The sequence below is a fragment of the Aethina tumida genome, chromosome 3, assembly GCF_024364675.1.
Source record: "Aethina tumida isolate Nest 87 chromosome 3, icAetTumi1.1, whole genome shotgun sequence".
Lineage (NCBI taxonomy): Eukaryota > Metazoa > Arthropoda > Insecta > Coleoptera > Nitidulidae > Aethina > Aethina tumida.
Window position 1 is genome coordinate 6709838 of NC_065437.1, and position 24132 is coordinate 6733969.

Consider the following 24132-nt stretch of genomic DNA (forward strand, 5'->3'; position numbering starts at 1 on the left):
AAAAAACAAGCTGTGACATAAGTTCACGCACAGGAAATACACCAATGTTACGCAGGGTTATATTTAACATCCCCGGCAAGTTTATTCCATTCGCGGTTTTTGGGATATGAAAACAATTATTATGCCTAGACTTAATTAGAGGGTGTAAGTCACCGGCTGATTATACATTTACACGCAATATTACCTAGAAGTAACTATACTTTGTTAATAAAGAATAATATTTTAGTTGTGTGAACAGGGAAATTTATTTAACCTGAAACATTAAAATGCCTCGAATAATTCAAATCATTTTTGTCCTGGTTATTATGTTCAAAAAAATGTATATTGAAAATTAACTTTTTTTTATAAATTTAACAATTCATTTCGGGTTCGTTCAGTCATGTTCTCACTTGTCCTTACTTAGTTCTTTACCGATCCAATTTACCAATCCAATAAATATTGAAATTATGATATAAATTATTATTAAATTATCAACTAACGACACTGACTCATATAATTTTAATAAACACTACATACCACTAACTAATCGGTGTAAAATTTGCAATTATCCAAAAACTGTGAACACAACTAACGTGTTGTTATTAACTTACGAACAATTATTATGTCTCATCAACTTCCTAAGTTTAGTTTAGATTGGATCCTTTCCGGTGTATTGTCATTACTGAACAACTTTGCATTAAGTAGACTGTCAAAGTCGGTGCAAACTAAAACGAGCTGGATACCACCACATAGTTTCGCTTTGAATCCTTGCAAGAAAAAGGGGATATAATGGTCAAGTTAAATTATCTTTGTTAGTGTCTAAAGGAGAGGTTAGTTAAAATACTGGATCAAGTAGGAAGCTTATGAAATATTTACCCTTTAACACATTTAATTTAGGGTGTTTAAATATTTAATAGGATGTTTCGTTTGAGGAATATTTAATAAATTATATAGTTATTTATTAAATATATTTTGTGTAGTTTAATTATCCTTTTTTATTTGTTTCAGGGTCTAATGATGCTCCAGCAACTTTGCAGGTAATTTAAATTTAATAATATATAAAAAGGAGTGTAAAAATAAAACGTTTTTAGTGGAATAGATTTTTACGAGAACTATATAATGTCAATATATACATATCTGCCTGTCAAATTAATAACGAAGACAGATGGAAGTTACAATTGTTAGATGGCTTATACTAAGACATTAATTTATGGTAGATCGTTTCCCAAGTGTATTCAGGACTAATTCCCATTTATTTTTATCCTTACTAGTTATTTACATGATTGCTTCAGTGAAAGTAAAACTAATATTTTATATAGTTTTTATCTTTCGAGCTAAAATATACAGATTATGTATTTCTAATAATTCTAAATATGTAAGTAGATCTATGCTCTGTGATACTTTCCATCTTCGATGTTTCCTAGACATACAGTTATTAAAGGAACCTGAAAGTAATGTCTCTTTCTTACATTAAATTCAAACGAATAAATTTTTAATCAATAGTCAATAACCCTCATTATCAACAACGTTTTGCTATCTAGTGTGCAAATTTTCAATCCGGGATGGATAAAATTCAATTAGTTTTTGAGTAAAAAATCTCAACTAGCATTTTGAATATTTTCAAATTTTTTGCCACCAACAAAATGTTGTGGGGTCAGAATAAACAGAAAGCCGTGTGTGCAATATCCCCCTAATATAATGTAATGTATACCATGATTGTTATAAATAATGACGCTACTGAAAACAATCTGTATTATACGAAAAACTTTTAGTTTCTAACAAATAAAATGTAAATCGAATTACGAACAAAAGTGATTTAAAATTTCTAAAGCTTTCTCGGTACTATTCAGAAAGGGAAGTCCTGATAAATTTGATATTGACCTCACAAAGCAACTATGAACAAATATAACACCGGATAATTTAAACAGCGATTATTCCCAACTAGTAATTGGTGCCTGAAAATCAATCTAAACCAAAATCATTAAAACGCATTACGAGACTGTCTATTGTACCTTAAATTATCCATTGCTGTACATAAATATCTCAACGTTAGTAAATCCCACTTCCATCAACAGATTCTCAAATTCATCTATTAGTTTATTCATCAAATGATTTAATGTAAAACAGAGAGATTTAAATTATTGGCTGAAATTTTCAAGCAATATTTATCTTCACCTTAACTAGTATTTTTTTTGTTCTGTCAAGTTTTTTTTAACATTTTAACATGTCATCGAATTTGTGATACCAATTTCAGTTTTTTTAAATGTATGTTAAATTACTTTGATAACATTCATGGATTAAATAATGAAGATATTTGAACTGAATCTTACAGAAAGTTGTCAAAAATTAATGTCCCAACATCGTTGTGTGAATGTGTATATTTAATAACTGACAACAGTTTAATTTCTAATTAAATCATTTTTCAAGAGTTAACAGCGATAATTTTGTAATAAATCGAATACAATTTTATACATATTACAAATTGTCCACTAAAGAAGTATTTTTTACTTTATTCATTTTGGTTTTAAGGTTTATTATTTATTATAGGAAATACCGATACAGAAAGTTTATTAACTATTTAAGAGATTATATAAATTTATAAAGATTACTTTTTTATATTATTTTATAAGTCTGTTTTATGGTGTATTAATTAAGGCTTGATGTTTTACAACCTATCATTTAGGAAATTCATTGCTTAACATCACAGGATAGAACCACAGAACATTGATACCTTTACAATATTTATTATGAGGTATCCGTCTCAAACTTTTTCGTAAATTTACCCAGGAAAACATTATTGATAAAATTTTAAGTAATACATATCTGCGAAAGAAAATTGGAAATAATATTGATTGTGATATAAAATTTCAGTTAGTATATTTTTATTTTATCTTTAATTTCATAAATCCATGTTCTATTTATCATATTGAAATAATATAACATAAAATAATAACAATCACATCACTATCAATTGATTTCAGCAGATTAATTTAGTAAATCCGTATAATATACAGATGGGTAACAAATACAAATTATTTTTAGCTTTTCTCATAATCAATAAGTATTCTTTATATAAATTATTAATTAGTTTTGTGCTCGATATGTTAAAAACACTTTAACTATAGAAAATATATAAATGAGAATTATATAACATGATTTTAAATTAAGATAATGAATATTAAGTACAAAAAAAATACATTCATTCATTCATTTAAATTTTAATTATTTCGCAAACTTTTTTCTGTTAAAAAGTTATGTCCAACTTTAAAAGTTAACTAACTGTAAAATATAATTTCCGAAGTTACTGAATTGAATTTTAAATTGATACTTACGCATTGTATAGACTTTTTAAAAATGTTACCTACGTTTAATTAAATTCACAATGAAGGTAAACGATGTACTAATTTCCACTCTCTATATTATCAGCAGTATATTTTGGACCAATACATTCTTATATACATATTTTGTGGTACTATGTTAATATGCCTTAATAATTGGACTTTTATTAATTAAATATTTACTTATAATAAATAAATCGTCAGTTTTTGTTATAAAGAAATATAGAACAAAGGGACCTTTTTAATTCCACACTTTTATTTTCTATATTTAGTGTGCACAATGGCCTGAGGTCAAGGTTTTGACTTAAATAAACTAGTCAGACAATGGGTTAGACAAAATTAAATTAATTATTAATTAAGTAAATTTTTAAAATAGGGCTGTTTAAAAAAACCGGGACAGGCAAGCGACACTTAGGGGAGGAAAATAACAGACTGAAAACCAAACCAAATGATAGACAGGAAAATGATAATTTTGTTGTCATCGTGCAAAAATGTTCAACAATATTTTCCTCTACTTTTAACACAGCATTGATTACAATTTCTCAGGCTATTTGTATTTTGGATTTTGATAGAGCAAGGATACATCAACAGGGATTTTGATAAATTTCTAACATTCTTCAAAAAACAAATTTTTTAGGATAAAATTTTTTGTAGAAATCGAAATATTTTTTAATATATTGATCACGCCATCGTTAATATTTTTCTGTCTCTCTCTCTTTCCCGTGATTCTATTACTTCAAACTTATAAAATGGGGAGAAGTAGACCAAAAAGTTTTTTCACATTCAATCACTCATAATCGTCGAAGAACTACAGTTGTATCATTGTTTAATATGATCGATCTGTTTTATACAATTTCAATGAAATCAGACTAAAAACAAAAATTTGTTAATAGAGCTCAATATGTTGCTCCTTTTGTATTCGTATGGAAACATAATATGTAAATGTTTTGTTATATGGATTTAAAATGATTTCCACAACATTAACTAAAATATATTATTCTCTAATGCGTGTGTGCTTTTGTTTCAGGATTCCAGCGTAAAGGAACTGGAAAATTTAAAACATTCTTTAGGTAAGTAACCATCGTCCGACAGAATTAGCAAATACCTAGGATAAACTATTAAAATTTAAAGTGCGAAGTTTTGTTTCTATTATCCTTTATCCCATCATATTTATATTATATTTTAACGGCATACTCATTTATAAAACAATTGAAATTGATTTTTGTTTTAGGAAAAACCCTTGAAATAATGAAATCTCAATCCGAACACTATTCAAATATCAACGGAAAAAAAGAAAGTCAAACAGCAACAAATTCACAAGGTAAGAGCACAATGTACATCCTTTTGCTATAATTGATAGTTTTCTTCGGTTTATAAGTAAAACAAGTGACACTAAAATATGTCTAGACAGGTAACATCTTTCTCAAGTATATAATATTCAAAAAATGGTAACTCTAAAAAAATAGTCATAATGATAAACTGAATCATTAATAAAACGGAAACAAGTTCCAAGTAAAATATTTTAATTAAAATCATGAATTAAATATTAAAATTAAAAACTTCCGCCTCAGAATTTAGAATGTCTTCTCAAAATATACTAGAAGAAAATAGTGCAACAGACATAAGGAGAATAGAAAAATGAAAAAAGTAGGCAAAGTAAGAAAATATTACTGAGAAAGTGAAATGTACGGGGAGAACTAGGAGAAAATTATTAACCCCTCACAGCCATGTCCTCAGTTGTATGTTTCATTCATATCCTTAAAAACTTGCCAAAATAAACTACCGAAATACACAAAATAAAAAGAAAAAATCATACAGTTGAATAATTGACTGCTTTTCGGGGTGTGTCCTCGAAGGAATTTTTTTGGTTTGACACTGTTAACTTTGGCTGTAGATACTTGTGTCTTAGAAGCAGACCAGTGTAATAGATATATTGATGTACTTTTACAGTTCTTAAGTTAAATTTCGATGTCTGTCCCTCATTTTCTATGGTATTGTAGAAAAAGTGTTCTTTTGTTGATTACGATACTTATTGCTAGTTATAAGTGAATACAGAAAAAAATTGCCAAATTGTAGTAAAAGTCTGTTAGTGACACTATATGTATTACTTGATTATAATAAACAATGAATTTTTTTAGTGAAAATCTATTTAATTAAATAAAATGCTTAATTTTAAGCAGTAAAATAACATTTATTTAATAAAATTTTTAGTTTTCAGCAGGTAACTTATGAAAATATCAAAAACTTTTTCGGAGATAAATAATTATAGGAAATTCTCTACAAAAAATGTCATATAAAATTTTTCCATAAAGTTGATGGTTGCGTCAGAAAATGAGAAAAATATCAAAATTATAAATCAGTCCAACTTTAATGTTAAATAACTTTTGAAAAAATGAATATATCAAAAAACTTTTTTGTAGAGCGTTAAATTTTCTATAAAAATCTGTTTTTATCATTTTGAAATATTATCTATAACGAGAGTTAAAAAATTTCAAAATCCAAGAGAACAACGTTCCCGTTTTATTTAAACGGAAATTAAAATTTACGATGCGGCACCTCTTAATATTAATATTAAGAGATGTAACTTACACAGTATTTTTTTTACCACTTCCAACAAGATTTTCGATATAAATAAGAAAAAAAAAATAGTCGTTTTTTTTTGAAACATATATATATATATATATATATATATATATATATATATATATATATATATATATATATATAATTGTTTGAGACTTACAAATTTTCATCGGTACTTTTTTTTTCTGAGACAAGATTGTCGAGTCTTTAATGTTCATTTCCACTATTTCAATGTGACTAATTTAGTCATGTGTGTTCTGTATGGATGATTGGGTCAACACTATTATATTCCATGGGTTTTTGTTGAGTAAAAATCCACAGTTACATTTTATAATCTAAACTTTTTCATTAATAACATTATATTTTTTAATGTAATATATAATATGGAAACTATAATTTCTTTACAATACATAATTAACATTAAGTCATATGAGAATCTATGGGTCAATTATAATTAAATAGCATCACAAATTCTGTTATTAATTACCATTTGTTGATCTGAAGACATTAATTTATGTATTTTATTAAAGTATTTATTAAAATAAATAAAATTATGTGTCTCCTTCCATCATAATAGTAAAAAGACTCATTGTTAAAAATCTTTACACAGCTTGTTATTCTTTTGTTGCTTCTGAACATTTTGCATTTAATAAAATTAAATAAAAAAGAATTCGTAATCTTTTTACTGAATGAATTTTGAAACAGAAAGGCAAAATATAGAACATTTGCATATAGTTCAAGAAAATTAGGTTGCCAAGTATACATTGGCTATTCCAGTGCCAGATTTCTAAAAATTTGATTTTATGAAAAAATTAATAAGAAAAGTTTAGAACTGGAGCACCTTTTCTGTGCGCTTTTCAGGAACTTCTCTTAAAGAATGCAAAGAAAATTTAATTAAAAACGACTTTCAGTAGACAAGAATTAAAAAACTTATCTTAACTGATTTCGTGGTTGCCCTTTTACATTCCTCTTTTAGTATATTTATGTAGGATTTGAGATTAACAATTCCTTCTTAAATAATTAAAGTAGTATCTTATTAATCTATATGAAATGTTAATATAAAATTACATTATTCGATAAAATTAATTAGATAATCTATATAAAACTAACTATTTTATCATCTTAAATTGATTCAGCTCTGTTTTGATTCAGAATCCTGCTGAATCAGAAATTCTGATTAAATGTTTTGTTCGGAAACTGGCTTTTCCATCCCACCGCAAAGCCATTTTAATCCACTGTTTTAGTTAATTAGTTCAGTTATCAGAATTAATTATAGAATGTATTTGTATTAGGCTTTTAATTTAAATGTTAGTTTGCTGATGAAATTAAAAATGATCAATATTCAACAAAAACTCTTTGTAGTATTTTTTTAAAAATTATAAAAAAATACTTTATTTTTTTAATTGGTAATAAATTAATGAAAATATTTCAATTCAATATTTTCTTTAAAAGAATTATTTGAAAAATCCTCGACCAAAAACAATTCATATCTACAAATATATAATTTTTTTTTCTGTACGTGGAGAATTTTCGGTGTGTAGAAATTTTTTTTCATATTGAAAAATTTTTATTCACAAGACCTCCAAAGGACCAAGAAAAAAAGCCTCTAGCGACTTTCTCTCTACTTGTGACCCTCATATATTGCGCATCCATTTTTACTGACACTGACGGGAATGAAAATATTTTCTTTTATGGCCAGGGATGATTTCGCGTATGTACAACCTCTCAAGGGTACTTGGTTATCTATGCAAAAATTTCGTATTTATGAATATATCTATCATAAAGGAATACTTCATAGAAATAAGATTGCTTTCTAAAAATAAATCTCGTTATCATATAAAGCACAAAAATAAAACCTGTAAGTCTCCCAATGGATAAATTAAATAAAAATGGTTAAGTTAAAACGTTAAAGATTCAGACAATTATTTATAATAAAATTGATTTCCCTTTAATTAGCAAAAAAATTATTTATCTTGCTTTGTTTGCAAATTTTTAATTAAATGATCAAAACTAACCTTGCATAACATTTACCCTCGTATTTTTAACGGAGATATGGAAACCAGTCTATTTTGTAGTATATTTTAATTATGAAAAGAACTGCTCTGTATGTAATAATTTGTGACCACTCTATAAAATAATGATAAATGGCCATATTGAGTGTGCTTTTCCAAACGTGTTGTGGACATAAATTTGAGCATATTAGATTTTGTTTTAACCTGCTTTGATATGCTACACTGAACTTATGATACTTATACCATTGACATGTGGCCCAAAAGTTTCTGTTTTGCCATTTTTCAGTGACGGTATGACTTGAAAAAATGGTCCATTGTAGAATTGACATTCACTAGATCTTATAACATGTTCTAATCTACTACATCATTCCACAGAATGAAAATTGTATGTATCAATAGTTGTTAAAGGCAATGTGAGATCAGTATATGTTGATTTTTATATTAGATGAAGAAATCTTTAAGTTCTGTTAATTTTGATTGTAAACATATAATCTTTTCTTGCTTCTGATTTGATATGAGACAACCACAAGTTGCATATGTAATTAAAATCCAAACATTTTCAATTATATGCTAAAATATTATTAAACTGTTAAATTTATATTATTGCCAATTTTCAAATGACAATGATTCACCTGATCGTGTGGAAGCGGGGAAGACAGTGAACTACTTGTAGTGTCAATCAATGTGTCAATCAAAACATTTAACAAAATTTTTATATTCAATTTAATAGATATAGCCATAAAAACTTACCTTTTTCTAATCAAGCTTAGATTATAAAATATGAAAAATATTAATATACGCTACCAAATATTATTTTTTACCCCTAAAGAATATAAAAAACAAATACTGTTACATCTAATCCGCATAATCTAAAAAGTACCAGTAACATTAGACAGAACATCAGTGCAGCAACGGCTACTATATCACTGCTGCTATGAGTGTTTTTATTATAATTAAATTTGTCTTAGAAATGGCTCAAATGGATGTGGCGAACTTATTACACACATTCACATATTAATGAGTTCATGTTTATGTGTATGTTTTATCAAGATTCCCAACATTTATTTATACTTGTAATATTCTTAAATTTATATTAATATTAAATTCAAATCAAATTATACGTCACCCAATGTCCTTGGTTCTGAATCACTCCAAAACATTTTGAAACAGTTGACTCATCTACTTATAATGTTTTTCCGAGCTCTTCCAGCGTCTGACATTGGTCTTGATCAAAGTAATTCGGAACGCCGGAACGTTCTTCATTCTCAAGTTCAAAATGATTATTTTTTAAGTGTTGAAACAAGCCTCTGCATATAGTATAGCATCAAGAATTATGTGTGCTTCAGCTGCAGATTTATTTCGAATAAAGTGCAATAAAATTCTCCGCAAATACACTTTATTTGGTACAGAGGGAGACCACCAATAAAAAATACTTTGTTTACACTAAAGTGAACTACATACATTGAAATTTAAGCATATAAACAGTACTTTCGTACAGATGCATTACTATTCAAAATTCCTACTGCCATTTTTGAAGAAACAGCGAGAACTTATTCAAGGTCCTAACATGTGATTGCTTTTTAGAACTCATCTGAAGCATCTTCATGAATTTAAACAAATCCTCAGTACAAAAGAGCAGCACTGTGTCTTCGGTTCTTTTAGATTGAATGATATTACGAGGATATTTGTCACATTCAACACATATATTAATTAATTACATGAGGGCAACTTTATTATTTTATGGTAATTTAATCTCTACACTTTAAAGGATGTAATAATGTTTAACAATTTACTATAGGTGGCCGGACAACAGTGAATTCTGACAACTGGTGAAATATTTGACAATGGGTCGTTCTCTAAATTGTTAGGCATTTTCTACCCTATTTTCTAAAATATTTATTAAATGTAATTTATTTTATATTTTTACTTGAGCAATTTCATAATCTCGTATTTTTACACCACTCACATTAATTTTTTTTTAGCAATTTTAAATGTATATTTTAGTCAAATATATTCATCATAACTAAAATTTGTTATCATTCATAACTCAGACTTATGTAATATTTTCTATGAAATTTCATATATTAATACCCAATTTTTATGACACACATAGAGCATTATTGTGAAAAACATTATACAAAGATGAAGATAGTTCCATTCACATATAGGACTGGTTGTGCATTGGCCATTTTTAAAAACAGTTGTAAAAATGATGGATGCAAAACAAAATACTTATTAAAATATTCAAATGAATTAGGATAAGATATTTGAAAACATAAAATTAATTGCCTTTTGGATGTAGTTGTAATTATACAATTTGTTTGCGCATTCACGATGTTTAAACATTTATTAAACATCAAAATCTTATTTTTTATAATCTTTTAAAGGATACTTTACTGATTAATTAAAAAAAAATTAATTAGTACATGTTAAAAATAGATCTAACAGTGGATAAAATATATTACTTTTAATATAATCAACTCATTCTTAGAATTTGTTTAATAGTAATTAATTATTGGATTGGTTGCGCATTCGCCATTTTTAACAACATTTGTAAAAATGGTGGATGCGAAACAAAAAACTTAATTAAAATATTCAAATGAATTAGGATAAGATATTTGAAAACATAAAATTAATTGCCTTTTCGATGTAGTTGTAATTATACAATTTGTTTGCTCATTCACGATGTTTAAACATTTATTAAACATCATAATCATATTTTTTATAGTATTTTAAAGGTAACTTTATTGATTAATTAAAAAAAATAAATAATATCTGTTAAAAATGGATCTAACAATGGATAAAATAAATTACTATTAACTTATTCTTAGAATTTGTTTAATAGTAACTAATTATTGGATTGGTGGCGCATTCACCATTTTTAACAACAGTTGTAAAAATGGTGGATGCGAAACAAAATACTTAATTAAAATATTCAAATGAATTAGGATAAGATATTTGAAAACATAAAATTAATTGCCTTTTGGATGTAGTTGTAATTATACAACATGTTTGCGCAATCACGATGTTTAAACATTTATTAAACATCAAAATCATATTTTTTATAATATTTTAAATAATTTAATTTACTGATTAATTAACAAAATTTAAATAGTACCTGTTAAAAATGGATCTAACAGTGGATAAAATAAATTATTTTTAATATAATCAACTTATTCTTAGAATTTGTTTAATAGTAATTAGTTATGTATATCTCTTTGACAACTTAGCAAGATATATTATATATAATTAATATTCACCTTGTAAAAAAGCAAATTAACCACTGAAACTAAACAAAATCAATAAGAATAATAATAATATGCTCTAAAGTATAATAATATAGAAAATACAACAATGATTTGTGTGGAATTGGAAAAGAAATTACCAATATAGGAAAGTAACGAATCAAGGATATTAATAAGTCTTTAGGAAATGCAACATAAAATTCATCCAGGGCCCATATTTTTAAAAGGATAATCGATAAATAAAATATGAAAAATCCGTTCCAAAGGTTCGAAGAGGGAACTCAAAAAAAGTACTTTTCAACATGCCTCAATTTATCACTATTTATTATCTCAAAATCTTCAATGGTTCTATAGTTCATGTGATAGCTTATCCAGAAGATCTATTAACTTTCTAACAGTTTTGTCAAAAAAATATATGTTATTGGGTCTTTGAATAAGTACTCGCTGTTTCTTCAAAAATGACAGTAGCAGTACTCAGTGTATGAATTTTTTTTTGCCAAATTAAGTGTACTCACTGAGAATTTTATTCAAAGGAAATATACAGCTGAAGCACATATAATTCCTGTGGTGACAATTCGCTTTCGAACACCACATTCAGAGAATATACTTGATTAAATGACATTTAATTTGAAAACTAAAATATATCAACTAAATAAATAAATATTCTAATCTATTCTATCCTAATAATTAATATAAATTTGGTCGTAGGTTACATAGTGATCAATTTGCATATCATCCTAAAATTTTTATTTAGTTACAAATATAAATTTTATTTAAATTTAATGCACAAGAAAAGTATACAGAATTTACATTTTAAGTTACTTAAATTTATTATACACTCTTGCATTACAAATTTCAATTTGTTGATTGGATAATATCCAGTAAAATAAAAATACCTTGTTGTAAATATGCTGCGTTTATGGTTTAAACTACATTATCATATAGTATGCACATTATTTATATGCCTGTATTGATGACACAATGAACTGATGTAACAAGATGGAACCCCCGAAACATAATAATCGAGACGTACACGTCTCAAACAGGACAAAGATAGAAAATTTTAAAAATATCATCCCATTTGTGAATTAAATTATTATGATTACTAACAACTATCCTTCTATTCCAGTGAACGAAAACGGAAAGCTGTTGGCAAGGATAGGTCAGCACGTGTACAGTGAGGCAACCGGTCCCGATGGCAAACCGGCTACTAAAATTCGAACTGACGTCGAGATACCCTCCAAGGGAATCCACAAGAGTGTTGTTCAACAACTTCAGGACGGGGATCAGGCACTCACCGAAAATGGCAACAGAAGGTCCGCCGCCAATTTGGCCGACATCCCAATAGATACCCAGAATATTGTAAGTGAAAACCGACATTATCCCAATTGGACGCAATCACATAACTGTTTTAAAATAAACAAGATAATTCAATTTGTATATTGCCTCTTACGACAATTAAATATAACATATTAATTTAAATAACAACTATATTTTCATACAATCAATAAATAATTTAATTATATAAAATATAATAAATATACAATAGTAAATTTAAAGTTCAAATGAAATGTAATCTCTAAAAATACAAGACAAACACAACAAGTGCTCTATTTGTTTTACCATCTCCAGGTGTACTGCAGAGATTTATCTCCACCAGAATATCTTATTGTTCTGCCTCTTCTCACTTCAAGCCTCCATAAAATTACGTTCTTATATCTCAGTTTGTAATGTCATTCTGGTATGAAGTAAAGCTAACATTTCAAATTTAGAACAATGGAAGATTTATTTAATTATTTAGTTAATTTTAAATATTATAACTTATTTAAATTTAAACATTAATTGGGCTATATACAGTTAAGTATTAATAAATACGTAATAACACGAAAAGTGACAACATTGTTTTATAATTGTCGGTATTTCTGTAAAAGAACAATAGCTTGCTACTAGACAATTGATATAATGTGAACAAAGCTTGACGTGTCTGTTGTCTTATCATATAGTGTCCCTTAAAAAGTTGTACACGTCTGATAGACTTGCTAAAGCACCAAAGGACTGAACGCTTTTATGAGCGACTGTAATGAGTTATATCGATTTTAATGTATGTTATATCTGCAAAAGCACAGCAACATTCAAACATGTTTCAGTCAATTCACTCAAATTATTACTAAACATAAAAATTAAGTAGACTGCATATATAAGAAAAAACTGTCTGGATCCGCGTTCTTTTAGTGTAAGTTCTTAACCGATATCCGAAAGAGCCTTGTGTAGCTTGGCCAAGTTCTTTCAGTAAATAACAGCTCTCCGACAACACAATTTATCCATTGATTCTCGGGCTTTATCCTGTCACAACTTAACAAAGGCAAACGTTCCCCATCGCAAATCCGAACTGAATGTTAATGGCGGAGATCTGATCGATTTTTACTTTTTCAGATGGATAAGGTGGACAACAATTTCGCCACTGTTCAATATTCACCATTGGACATGGCCGAGTACGTGTTTTGGACCGGAGATGAGAAAGGCGTCAGTATGTCCATTGAGGAGTTTCTACAGGAGGGATTAGTAAGCTTTTATAAAATAATGAATATTAATTTACCAATTAATATTAGCGCTAAATGAGTAAGTGTTATAAATAAAAAAGATAATGTAACTTTCATTTATATTTGATAGACATGTTGACTGTTAAATGTATCCTGAATATCAATAGGCATGTCAATAAACAGTTGATTGAGTAGGTGACATTTGCAAGTATCACGTTTTAGAAATATTTTCGATAGCGGTACGTGACAATAAAACGTTTCTAGTTCAGCAACATACTGGTTCATGAATTACATCGACCGAGTTTTCAACTTCACTCACTACAGCCGAATACTGGCAAACAAGCAGCATGTAGCCATGAATCCTGCCTGTCAGTCCTTTTTTCTCTAAAACCTCGTCCCCAACAAATAGTGGTGTTAAATGTCATAGTTGAGTTGGGAGTTTTAATTGCGGGTAACTTTCCGTGGTTATTACAGTTGGATGTTAATTCGGTCTGAATATAACAGAAAAAGATAAATACATTTATATTTAAGTTGCTGTGTTTAAATATTTCTTATTTTATTTATTATTATATTATTTATACTCTGATAATAAAAATAAAAGTACGAATTATTCGACCCTTTAATCAGGTTCTTAATTTCAGATATTGTCACAATTATGAAATCACATAACAAAATACATTACCTCATAACTAAAGCAAATTTAATTAAATGTTTAAAACTCCTTATTGAAAATGAAAAAAATAATGACTACTTCTGATGTCTGTGGTTCGTACATATGTATTTACATTTTATAGGTATAAAAATGTGTTGACACAAGAAAATTTATACGAAATGGAGTGGAAGAGGTAAACAGATAAGTATATGGATCTCCTACATCATAATAAAGTAATAGGATTAAGATTCGCTACCGCAAAAGAAAGTCAATGGTCTTTTTTCAAACTACATCAATCACGTCCGACATTTTCTTATATAAAATGATTTTCAATTTTGCTAACGATTGACCCAGCTCAGACGAATAAAAAACCCATTATTTTTATTAATGATTTATGCTAAGCTCCAATACTTTTTCTGGATAACTAATTAATCATAAATTAATAAATAATTTGCCGTCACATTAAATTGAGATTAATCTTAAGTAATGTTCAAAGTGTAATTATTAAACTGTGCAATCACAAATGAGTGAACGAAAATTTGTTATTAATATCATACTCCATTTTCTATATTTGAGAAAAATTAACTACTTTTTTTTTAAATTCTTTCAACCCATACAGTTACTGTTGTTTTTTTTCTCTTCTTTTCTAATGAAATAGGTTAATCGAGAAGATATATTATAGGTATTATAAAAAATAATAAATTCTACTGCTTTAATCATATTTTTAAAGATCTAATCTCATTTTTAATAGCACATTTATAGGTTTCAATATACAGTTACAGTCGTTCATTACCTACTGAAAATCTTCTTCACTAAATCACTTGTCAATTTAATTTTAACCATTAGAATTTTTGACAATATAGACAGAATTTCAGAAAATCTAAATAATGAACAAATATTTTGTTAAATATTTATTTCACTTGCTAATTAAATTTTATTTCAGCTGCAGTAATAAAATTTTCTAAAGTTTGGTGAAAATAAGTATGTTTATTAAATTTAAGTCAACCTTTTTTAAAAAAATCTAATTTACTGATTTGTATTCAGCTGCCTCATATACATTTACGTTAAGCAATTTTGGAATGCAAAGGCGACCGCCACTAACTATTGACATTTGTTTCAGATGAGCCGGGAAGAAGCCATTTCCTTCTTACAAGAAATAAAATACAATCTGGAATATCTAAAATCCCATTACAATCAACTTGGCCTTAGCTCTAGGGAAAAATCCAAGGTAATATTTTCTATGTAATGGCACAGAAATCAACAAATTGAAATTTGTAGTGCTAGAATGTATAATAAATTCAAGTAACTTAAAACGTAAATTCTGTATACTTTTGTCGTGCATTAAATTTAAATAAAATTTATATTTGTATAACTAAATAATAATTTTAGTATGATTGATACAAATTGATCACTATGTAGCCTACGACCAAATCTATATTAATTATCCTTTTAGAATATTTATTTATTTAGTTGATATATTTTAGTTTTCAAATTAAATGTCATTTAATCAAATATATTCTCTGAATGTGGTGTTTGAAAGAGAATTGTCACCACAGAAATTAAATGTGCTTCAGCTGCATATTTCCTTTCAATAAAATTCTCAGTGAGTACACTTATTTCGGTAAAAAAGTAGACATTTTCAGAAACAATTTACTTTACCATACATTGAAATTTAAGGAAAGATACAGTACTTCCTTGTTAGTGTGTTACCATTCGAAATTCCATGCACTGAGTACTGCTACTGCCATTTTTGAAGAAACAGCGAGAACTTATTCAAAGATCTAATAACATATATTTTCATATATAATAATGTAGAGAGGTTGTTAAAAATATATTGTCTATATCAAAATTAAAAACAAAAAATTCTGTAAAGAATTTTAATTTTTTTACTATATTTGTTATTATAAATATTAGTATTCTTTTATCCAGTATCACATTCTCAAACTGCACACAAATTAAAATGAAAATATAGTATTATATATTTTCATAAATATATTAATTTTACTTCAGAGTGTCATGAATTTATTTCAATAATAAAAATTTAAATAAAATCGTTTAATCGATTTGCCCATTGCAATTTTATAACGCAAAGTAAAAGACAGCAAGCGACTGCCGTATATACAAGAATTCGCAGACACACACCAGGACAAAATCGTTCTAGTGGAAAAAGATTTAAAAGCATGACTGTCTCGGAATGACGGCAGAAGCTGGTAGGATCTGCAAAGGATGGATAGTAAAAGACTTTTTTTACTTATTGCGTTGCCCTCTCCCACAGAGAGTAATTTGCGGTGGAAATATCTAAAGGCTTGATATATTCTCCAAACACCTGAACATTTTACGAAATCTGTGGACCCTTTTTACCGTTTCCCTTCTCCATTTTAATGCCACACATTAATTTACTTATTCATCCAGATAAATTATTAATAAGGTGCTTCAATATAGACACATATTTTCTTTAGAAAACGTACATCATATAATTTAAACAAGGAAAGTATATGAAATACGTAATATGAGAACATAATTGGAAATTTTTAAAATCTATATAATGTCTTTTTTAAATTTCCGACAATATACGATATATATTTTCTAATTAACAATAAATAGTAATGAGACTACCATCCATCTACATTTATCTCAATACAAAACGTTCAAGTACATTAAAAGATTTATTCTATGGAAATTGTGACAAGACTGAGATGAGCATGTTAGTACGCCAGATTAAACCCGCCTTAATGTTTGAAAACCATTATGTGTCGCCACCTAAGCATCTTTACATCATTTTACGCCAAATTTAAACAAGCAAAAAAATAATGTTGGTTATTCTTTTGTAACTTTTAAAATTACCAACTAAAATATAAAGTAATTTTAACAAAATATCAATCAGTATTTTAACTAATTTTATATAACTCTTCTTTTTCAACATAAAAAACGACATTTTTAATCAGTTTATTATTATAATTATAATTTATATTCTTATACAGAGTGACGCACAGAGTGAAGAAGACAAAAAATTGAATAGTATGAATAAGAATGAATTTTTATTTCTTTAAATGTTACTAACATTAGAAGTAAGGAAAAAGTAAACTTCTAGTGAGTAATTTAACTTGAAGATATACTTTTCACAATAAAGTAAAATAACAAGCCCCCTGTTAATAAGGAAAAATGTATAATATTCATAAATTATGCATTTTCTGTTTGATATTTGTATTTTAATCTACTATTGTGTCAAGATTTAACAGGATTCTAATTACTGACCATTACTTTAGGATTTGGAGCAAACGATAAAGCAAACCTCTAGTGTTGGTAAAGGCCGTGAGGGTGCCTTATACGATAGACCGGAATTGCAGAGTAACTTTGATATTAGTCAACTGCGGCAGGAAGCCAACAACAAGAGAAGCTTGGAACAGCAGTCCATGACACAAGTAATTCCCACTCTACATTCCCAGCCCAACGCTGGTAAGTTAGACAAAAAATACTTGTTTTAGATGTACGATTAAAACTGTCTTTGTCAGTTATTATCTTCAATTTATTCAATTAGATTTGCAGCATGTTTTTAAGTGTAATATTAGAAAAATATATTAAATAAACGTAAGATGTTATATATTTTCATGACAAACCATGATCGAAGGCTTATTATCGCTTGTATGTCAGACTGAAGAGGCTAAAATAAAAATGGATACATTATGTCAGCAGTAGGAATTTAATTTAGGAGGAGCTGTGCCCTTAAAAGGAAATACGTGACAGGGACGTGTCGACAAAATTACTTTCTTAAACACATTTTCTCGCCTTGTCTACTTTGACAATGAAACAAGGCGACGTACTTTAATAATAAAACAACTTGAACTTGAAATATATAATACAAATTATGTATTAAAATATATTGCTGAATAATTTTGTACACCATTAGTGTAGAGACCACAATTTTGAAATTTACTATATTCATATGAAGTATATTTTTAAACTTCATTCATTAACACTGTAGTAGACGAAGAGTGGTAGTTTGACATTTCCCACGCAGAATTTGAAATCAGAAGCATCTAGATTCTCCACCAAGCGTAGTAAACCAACTTCATTAGGATGTTAGTTAATTCTTGATGAAGTCGGATAACTTGGACTCACTCTTACGCAACATTATTTGGGAATTCAAGCCATAACGTACTGTCTAAAAGCTCAAATCTACAAACTTAAGTTATAAATATGCCTCTAATTGGAAAATAAACAAATTTTAATAGTTAATATTTTTTAATAAATTAAAAGACTGACTGACTAATATAAATTTTATTGTGGTGACGGAATACATTTATTCGAATATCCAACATATAACATTTATATTAAACATTAAACTTTAAATTTATTATTTTTTCGATAAAATTAAATATATCTGATCGTTAATGATAATGACAATGAAGTAAAAATTATATATATATATATATATATATATATATATTTTATTATAGTTTTAGTTATACCTTGAATATTTTTGGAATTTTAAATCTGCAGTATTGTATTTGTAGCTTCTAAATAATCACGTCATGACAATTAACTTATTTATATTATTTAGATATTCAGAATCAGATTCGAAATCTCATTCTGAATCTGAGTAACTCTTCCCTTGATTTAAAATATAATTATAATAATTCATTTTTACGGTACAAAAGTATAATTATAACAATCATTATTATCATAATAATGTTAATGCAGTAATATTAATAATTATTAAAATTTTTTAGAATCTAATTAGAATTTATAAAAGTATGCATTAAATACATTTTATTTTAAGCATATTGTGAATCAAAAATACTGTAAAATGTAATCGTAAGTAAAATTAATTGCAAGAAGGATTATCAGACCAAGCATCATTAATTAGAGTTGGATTTTATAATTTGGAACACTTACATGTCAGTTTGAAAACATTATACTTAAGTGTACAAAAAGATACATTTGTTTAGTTAATCTCATTGCTTGAAGGAGGCATTCTGTCCCATAAGAGCCTAAGCTATCACTATTTCATCCCTTCTTAGAACCGAGATTATAAGTAAAGGATTTTCAGTAAATTCATTAGACTTTGCCGAAGTCCTGTAAGTATCTTTCCGAACTTGTATTTAGACTTTCTCGAGAATCTGTAAAAATGACTTTACATTAATATCAAAAAACTATCAATATTTTTTAAAATTATCAACAAGTATAATCTACATATATTATATATTATTATTAAAAACAATTTGTAATTTAACTAAAAAATTGAAAAACTGCTTTAGTTGATAATAAAGTTGCTGTGTTAAACATAAACTTCGTCATGTTAATGAAAGTGTCACGACGTGATAAACGTTTACCAAGTTTCAGTAAGATGGTTTCGAGTGTAGGAATTTCTGAAAATTTGCGGTAAACCAAACAGTGTCGACGTTACTTTGGTATGAACCAAATCAATTACATAAGTTTTCGCCCTCTAACCAAGTGTTTCATAGTTAAATGACCTACTGTGTTAAGTTACTTCATTCTTCAAGTGGAGAAAAAAGTCATATTTACCTCATACTGTATATTTATTTAGTACATATTTTTATTAAAATTTTTTATTGTTATAAATATACGAAACCGAATATATAGTGTGGCCCTCACTATTTTTTCAATTGTAAAACCTGAAAATATGTACTTATATATAAAATGACCCAAAACCAAAAGATACAGGGTTTTTTTAGAAATGAAAATTGAAAAAATCGTACTAGAATTTTTTTAATAAAAATCTAACTACACTGGGTTAATAGATATATACCAACTTTCATAAAAAAATATGCCTATTCATAATACTGTGAAATATTTAAAAATTTTTTTAAGAATTTATTTTTTTAATCAATTAATCTATGGAATAAACTGTCAAAAAACTGTTCTTATACTATACTAATACTCGTAATACTCAAATTTTCTTTACTTCCACCAATCCACCCTCCAGTTTAATCTTTTCTTTTTCGTATGATCGTGGTTTTCTTTTAATTTGTTTTGGGATAAATTCCGTATATGATTCGTTAATTCTACCACCAACTTATAAAAAATTCATATTTAAGAGTATTAGTATAAGTATGGTACAATTGATTTTATATTATTGATGTAATATTTCAGTAGTTTTGAAGATTAAGACTATTTTTGACAATTTAGAATTAAAATAAATAATTTATAAGAATTATGAACATGCACATTTTTTTTAATTTGACATATACCTATTTCAGAAGGTGCTTAGATCACTGATGTAGTCAAATTTTCTATAAAAGATTTGCTAGTATAATTTCTTCAATTTTCTTAGCTAAAAAATTACGTGTGACATTTTTTTTCTTAACAATTGAAAATAGGACACACTATATGGTTACATATACATATAAAAAAGATATTTCATAGATCTCATTATAAAGATTAATTTCTCATTTGCTCATTTCAAAAAGGAAATTATAAATGTAAGGTAAATTAAACATTAATCAATTTTAATACTAAAGAGCAGCAGTGTTCTAGACATCGACACATAATTCAAACGATAATGACTTTCTAAATTATACTTTAGTCGTATACATCTTGTTTACTAAATTTCTCGTATCAAATATGTTATGTCACAATTTACTGCTCACAATAGGAATTTTACAACTATGGAAGCTGCTAGAATTTACATATTAATTGCCTTTTCTGTAATGCTCTGAATGCTTCGCAAGCCCAATTTATTTGCTTTTAATTAAAATACAAATTCAGCCACACTAAGTTGCCATCTTGAATAAGACTAAAATTATGACTAACGTTTTTTAAACAAAACTAAGTCAAAAATATAGTTAACAATTCTGACAATCTAAAAGAGATTTTTATTCTTTTCGCACCCAATATCAAATGGGGTTTATTTTCGCATTATTTTTATTAATGTTCAGAATCTGATTATAAATAATTGTAAATTTTTATTTGTAAAATTTAGTTATGATAAATTGTTATTTACTACTGAGCCAAATAAATAACTATTTTTATTTTAAAAAAATGTGTGTACTAAGTAATTATAATTTCGACAAAAATTTACCAAATTTTAATGAAATTATGAAACACTACGCTACATTAAATTATATTTTGAATTATATCTATTTTGTTAGAGGTATATTTATTTGAAGTAGCACAATTTGGTTTTATTACATACTTTTTCAGTGTTATTTTCTGTTTTATCATTATTTTAAGTATAGTATCAACAAAATCTATGTGTATTTTAATCCATATAGTTCATTTTAAAATTTTTGAGGAATAAATATTAATAGCTTATTATTTTATTTAGTGACAATATATTATTGAAGATTATTACTCTGCTTCTTGTTTCTTATTTAACTCCAAATAATTACTTTTTTATCTTGACTTACTTTCTTTTTAAATTATTAGGTTCAAAATTTTATAATGTCTTCCCCTTCTTTCGATAGAATCAGAAATAATCAATAATAGTTACAGCTGATGAAATTTCAAAAAACAAAGAATTTTTGTCAATTTATCATCATTCTTAAAAAAATTATATTCTCGCGATTAATTAAATAATGGTAATTAATTGAAAATGCCCCTGCATACTTTTTCTTACTTAAAATATTCATCTCTTAAACAACTGGAAATTATTTCGAAAAATTAACTATTCAACGTGGTTTAAGTAAAAAATTTAAAATTTGAGATCGTAACCAAAACTATTAAAATTATCTATTCAATACTTACACAATTAATTTATTTGCTCAAGTCATAATTATTTTTACCATTTTAAGACCAGGAAAAAGTACAAGATGAGGACTACGATGAACTCTTGGAACGTTTACGTGTGGCGGATTTCCTCTACACCGAATACTCTTTGGAGGAGGTAATCTACCAGTTGGCGAAGGTAATGTTCACACAAAGTCTGACAAGAGGCAGCGCAGATGCACAGCAGGCACTGCAGAAGTTCACAAACTTTCTAGAAAGAGAGGCAGAACAGGGACACATCTCCCGATCTCTCGAGAAGAAAGTTTTAGGTGAGTTAACACCTCGTAATAATACCAATTTTTCTTTTTTTTTAATATATTATGGTACAACAGATATTTCTAATTTCTAATCATATTCTATTAACTGAAATGCAAGTAATATTTCGAATATGAAACAATATTGTTCTTTTAATGTAGAAACGATCATTATCAAAATGTATTTACATAATCGCAATTACTACATCATTACTCGAGAATCAATTTGTAACTGAAAATGGCATTACATGTCACAAATTTATCATATAAATTGTACATTCTCATTTAAATTAGAAACTGTCTCTGTGACAAAATGGTCTTGGTGTCGACCCTCCTTAGACAATTTATTACTAAAACCAAAAAGGGATGTAATTTAGTGATATAATCATCCTACTATATCATTCTACTTCAAAAAATACATTAATATAAGGTGCCGTTAATATGGAAACATGATAGTAATATACCAACATAAGTATCTTTAAAACAATATATAAGACTATTGAGTGAGTAATTACAGAGTTATGAACGACTCATTTTATTTCCGAATTTTTACTTTTCTCTTAAGACTCAAACTTGATATTTAAATTAATTTATGGCATTAATTGTTTAAAATATTCTACATGTACCTCTTGGCAATAACACATCACTCAATAAGTTTTCGGCCTAACCAAAACCAACAGATTTTTTTGAGAAATTCTACTTAATTCATCAACATTCTCTCCTCCAAGAGTGATGCATTCCACTTTATTCATCAACATACTCTCCAAGAGAAATGCATTCGTTTCAATGCTCCTCTGCCTTAGTTTCTGCAACCAATTCCTTCATTTGAATAAAACTTTCCCTGGAGCATATTTTTCTGCAAAATTCCAGTTTTTGCTGGGGACTAAATTTATTAAATACTAATAAATATATATATTATTTTAAAATGAAAATTAAGTTCATCTAAGACATTAAATGAATCGCCCATAACTCTGTGTCAATTTTTCCAATTTTAGCCAGCAAAATATGAATTATTGTCTTTTTTTTCAGATGTCCTTATTGCCGCCCTTTCAGACACACTAACCGAACATCCAGAGTTGTTATCCCCAAATCGCGAGCAAATCTCATCTATAGCGGAGAACCAACAGCATTACGTACGACAAATGCTTGAACTAAGCCCCGAAGAAAAATTATCTATTAGAAACTCGTTTCAGTATCAGACACAAGCAAGGAACAAACAACTCCAAGATGAACTTAAAACTACCAAAATCGGCACGCATGTACCTTTAGGAATCGGAAAATATAAGAATCCTTAAGCGGATGTAACATAATTTAAATCTATATCAAGTATATATGTTAATATACGTAATTATTTTGTTATTTGGATTTTATTTCATTAGCAAATTTTACTGCTGGTTCTAAAATTAATTAACATGTAATAAAAGAATTATTGTTTATAATTAATTGTACTGTATGAAAATTGTAATCATTCACATAGTTCATCAAAAATATTTATTAATTTTCCGGAAATTTTTAATTATTTTGGTATTTAATCAAGGAAGGTTTGTTTAATAAGACGAAATATTACTAGATATTATTAATCATTTAAAATATTTTATTTTACATTGTTTTCAATTTTGGTTTTTTACAATCATAATGTACTTATATATTTATTTTGTAACCAGTAGTACAGTTGATTTTTTAAAAGTACCTATTTGTTTTTTTATGATACTCCCATATTTATGAGAAACAGTAATAAATTACTTAATATAACTCAATTTTATCCAATAACTTATAACATATCCAATTACATATTATAATA

General features: G+C 27.0%; 1 protein-coding gene across 2 annotated transcripts in view; it reads left to right on the plus strand.

The window, feature by feature from the left end:
- The window catches only part of LOC109597396 (uncharacterized), a 119199-nt gene extending 95318 nt beyond the window's left edge, over nucleotides 1–23881 (plus strand). Inside the window, exons 3-11 of one of the 2 annotated variants that reach the window (XM_049965254.1) lie at nucleotides 988–1016; nucleotides 4345–4387; nucleotides 4549–4638; nucleotides 12287–12519; nucleotides 13591–13719; nucleotides 15470–15577; nucleotides 17616–17805; nucleotides 22104–22346; nucleotides 23361–23879. In XM_049965254.1, coding sequence (XP_049821211.1) covers nucleotides 988–1016; nucleotides 4345–4387; nucleotides 4549–4638; nucleotides 12287–12519; nucleotides 13591–13719; nucleotides 15470–15577; nucleotides 17616–17805; nucleotides 22104–22346; nucleotides 23361–23626 — 1331 coding nt within the window. In that variant the 3' untranslated portion in view covers nucleotides 23627–23879. Of the gene's footprint in view, nucleotides 1–987; nucleotides 1017–4344; nucleotides 4388–4548; nucleotides 4639–12286; nucleotides 12520–13590; nucleotides 13720–15469; nucleotides 15578–17615; nucleotides 17806–22103; nucleotides 22347–23360 lie in introns of both variants that reach the window. The other variant, XM_049965255.1, reaches the window with a different exon arrangement.
- Nucleotides 23882–24132: the final 251 nt, after the last annotated feature.